The sequence below is a fragment of the Pinus tabuliformis genome, chromosome 9 (assembly GCF_031772625.1).
Source record: "Pinus tabuliformis cultivar Carrire ecotype Pingquan chromosome 9, CPIR1, whole genome shotgun sequence".
NCBI classification, from domain to species: Eukaryota; Viridiplantae; Streptophyta; class Pinopsida; order Pinales; family Pinaceae; genus Pinus; species Pinus tabuliformis.
The window spans coordinates 1,492,301,090-1,492,304,678 of record NC_142307.1 but is presented as its reverse complement, the minus strand read 5'-3'; the positions used below and the strand labels follow the sequence as shown (position 1 = coordinate 1,492,304,678).

General features: G+C 50.5%; 1 protein-coding gene across 1 annotated transcript; it reads left to right on the top strand.

Annotated features, from left to right (window-relative positions):
• The first annotated feature begins 1,865 nt into the window (after positions 1-1,865).
• LOC149154262 (uncharacterized) lies at positions 1,866-2,618 on the top strand. The gene has a single exon (XM_089444089.1). The coding sequence runs from the start codon at positions 1,866-1,868 to the stop codon at positions 2,616-2,618; it is 753 nt and encodes a 250-aa protein (XP_089300215.1).
• Positions 2,619-3,589: the final 971 nt, after the last annotated feature.

Sequence of the window (3,589 nt, the reverse complement as noted above, 5' to 3'; positions counted from 1 at the left end):
AGGTGTCCGCTGTTCCGAGGTTTGTCGCTGTCAATATGGAGGATCAGGATGTTGTCGACTACTCTGAGGACCCACTGGAGGGCGTCTCCATCTGGCGTACACCTTACTCCACATCACAAGGTATGCTTCAAACAGATCTCCCGGAAAATTTGGTTACATTTTCCGCTGGGTTTTCGCCGCATCACTACCCCGTGATTCTCCCAGATTCCCCCCCCCCACCTAGCCGGCTTTGTCTACACCTCCTCACTCTCCGGCCACCCTGGGTTTTGTGGCGGGCTGTATAAACCCTAACCCTAGTTCCGCCCCTTTTCATACCTCGGTACCCTGGTCAACTAATGTCACTCCGCCTTCCGCTCCCCCCTTAACCGCCTCCTCATCTGCCGGTGCTCTATCTGGTAGCTTCACCGGGATCCCGCCACTCTCTGGACCTCTCTCCTCCACCGGTATCAACCCCCTGCCCCCCGCATCCAGCGTTCCTCCCCCCAGGGTTTCGGCCCCGACCCGGTATCAAACCCCCCGTCGAGATCTGGTCACAAACAGAAGTACCGATGTTTCAAATCCAGGGCGGAGGATACTTTTCTCAGGCTTGAAGAGGACATACAGTGGGGCGAGATCATGGATTTTGCAGACAGAGTCCTTGTGGGTCGCATCAGAGGCAGGAATTACTCGGCAGCTCGACTAAAGACCTGGGCTACTGAAGTTTGGGGCCATCATCTGGTTGACATCCCCTTCGTGCAAACCTTTGTGAGAGGATGGTTCGCATTTAGATTCGCTCGTGCCGACCACACAAATTGGGTCCTATCCTCGTTTTGGCACTTCGAACACGCCCCGGTCCTTCTCAAACGATGGACCCCGTTATTCGACCCGGCAACTGAGCAGATTGGGATAGGACCTGTATGGATCAGGCTTCCCGGTCTTCCCCTGCAGTACTGGTCAGAAGACATATTCAGGAGAATTGGAAACGCCATTGGCGGCTTCATGGACTATGACAAGTCGTATCTTCACACGGGCATGATGGCTTACGCGCGCCTTCTCATCAACCTGGACACTAGGGGAGGTCTACAGGAATACATCACGATTCAGTGGAGGGACTCATCCAGGAGGCAGATCATTGATTACGAAGGGATCCCATACAGATGCCGCAGATGCCACAAAGTTGGGCATCTTTATCGGGATTGCCCTCTTCTCCGTAAAGGAATGGTACAAGACCATGAAGATACACCGGCTAGACCCCCCCCATCACCTGCTCATCCACTATCAGGGGAGCCCGGGGACACTCAGGGGCAGGTTGATGGATCTCCTCCAGATCCTCCGAGTTCCTCGACTGGGGTCCGGACCCGCACATCGTCTGCCTCAGCTCCCGCAGACACTGCTCCGATGGGGGACGATATGCCGGGTATGTCTGTCCCATCTTCATCTTTCATTTTATCACCTCTGATTGATCATCATGTTTCTGCATCTGCACATATGCATCACTTGCATCCTCCCCCTCATACTGCACTTACTTCATCTTCTATATCATCCATCGCTCCTTTCCCTCCCTCACTTATCTGCCCTATCCCTCCCCCTCCACTGGTCTCCTCCACATGCTCGCCGACTCTTCCCCCTACTACTTCTGATGTGCTCCCGGCCCCATCTTCCCCTGCTCCCCCCCGATACTCCCTCCGCCCCAGATCTAAAGATAGCGGTCCGGATGTTATTGGACTTGCCCTGGATTCTGTGCCTACCTCTCTCAAGCACTCTCGGGGCAGGCCATCTCGCATATCGAAAGCTAGACATACTGCAGATGCTGAAGTCGCCATTGGACGACAGCAGACCATCTTTAGGGCCCTTAGAGCACAGACAGGCCCTGCCTCCCATCCGTCATGAAGATTCTATCCTATAACTGCAGAGGGTTTGCTAGTAACCCCAAAAAACTAGCACTCAGGAGATTACTCTCCCTCGCGCAATTGGATATTATTTTTCTGCAAGAGACTCTTTGTCCTGCTGATACTCTTATGCCTATATTCAAAACCTGGTTACCCAACTGGACCTTCTTCGCTTTAGATGCCTCCGGGAGATCTGGCGGATTGGCTATAGGTATCAATAATAAAGCGCTGAGGCTTAAGAATACTTGGGGTGGTCGAGGGTATATTGGTATAGATGCATACGTTCGCTCCATGGAATTAGACCTTCGCCTCATCAATGTATATGGCCCTTGCTCTGATAGGGCAACCTTCTGGAGCTCCCTTCTGGGATCAGCCCTATTACGCGAAGATAACATCATAATGGGAGGAGACCTTAACTTCACCATGGGTTTCTGTGAATCCTGGGGACATGCAGCCAGGGTGGACCCTTTTTCGGAAACGATATCTACTCTACTGGAAGATCACCACTGGATAGACACTCCTATGGCAAAACTTCAACACACCTGGTCAAACAATCGATGCGGTGATCAGAGCTTAGCCAGGAGACTTGACAGATTCCTGATTAAAGAATCCCTACACAATAGAATTGCTCACATCAGACAATGGATTGGATCAGGGGGCATCTCGGATCATCGTGCAATCTATCTGGAGATCTCCGACATCCACAACAAAATTAAGAGCCCTTTCAAGTTTAACTCCTCCTGGTTGTAGGACCCATCCTTCACCCAGGTGGTCACCAAGTATTGGCAGAATAACTCCATCAGGGACGGTGAAAACCTTATTGAAGGCTTCACTAGGAAATTATTTGAGCTCAAAAGAATTTCTAAGCTCTAGGCCCATCAGAAGCGTCTCCGTGATGACCACACATTGAGTGAGGCTGAAAGGATCATCGCAACGCATGAGGAAGATGAAGGAGGCATCTTCCCTTCTCAAGAAAGCAAGGATCTACACTTCTCTCATTGCCAAACGGTCACAGATCCTGAAAGAAAGAGAAGAAAGTTGGAGGCTGAGAAGCAGAGCCATATGGCTCTCAGTAGGGGATGCAACACCAAATTCTACCACAATTTTGCTAACGGCAGGAAGGCCATCAACACAATCTAGGAATTAAAGGATGATCAGGAACATATCGTTACTTCTCAGAGGCACCTGGAAAAGCTAGCGACTGATCATTTCAAAAGCATCTTCAAGGCACCCAGGGAGGCCAACATCCTCGAAATCATGAGGGTGGCCGAGAAATTCCCCAGATTCGTCTCTCAAGAGGAACATGACAACCTCACTCAGGAAGTGACCATGGAGGAACTAGAAGCGACCATTAAATGGTTTAAGAAAGATAAGAGCCCTGGCCCGGATGGTTGGTCCATTGAGTTCTATATCGCTTTCTTTGACATCCTGGCAAATGATCTCCTGAAAGTCATCGAACTATGCAGGCAGGACGGTAGAGTTTCCTCGGCCCTAAAATCTACCTTCATCGCCCTCATCCCTAAAGCCGACCACCCTGCATCATTCAATGACTTCAGACCCATATCCCTCTGCAATTGTCTATACAAAATTGTTGCTAAAATCATTGCCAACCGTCTGAAGCCTATATTATCTCGCCACATTTCATCGGAACAATTCTCTTTCCTAAACCACCCTCAGATCCATGAAGCCATAGCTACTGCTCAAGAACTCCTTCATACTCT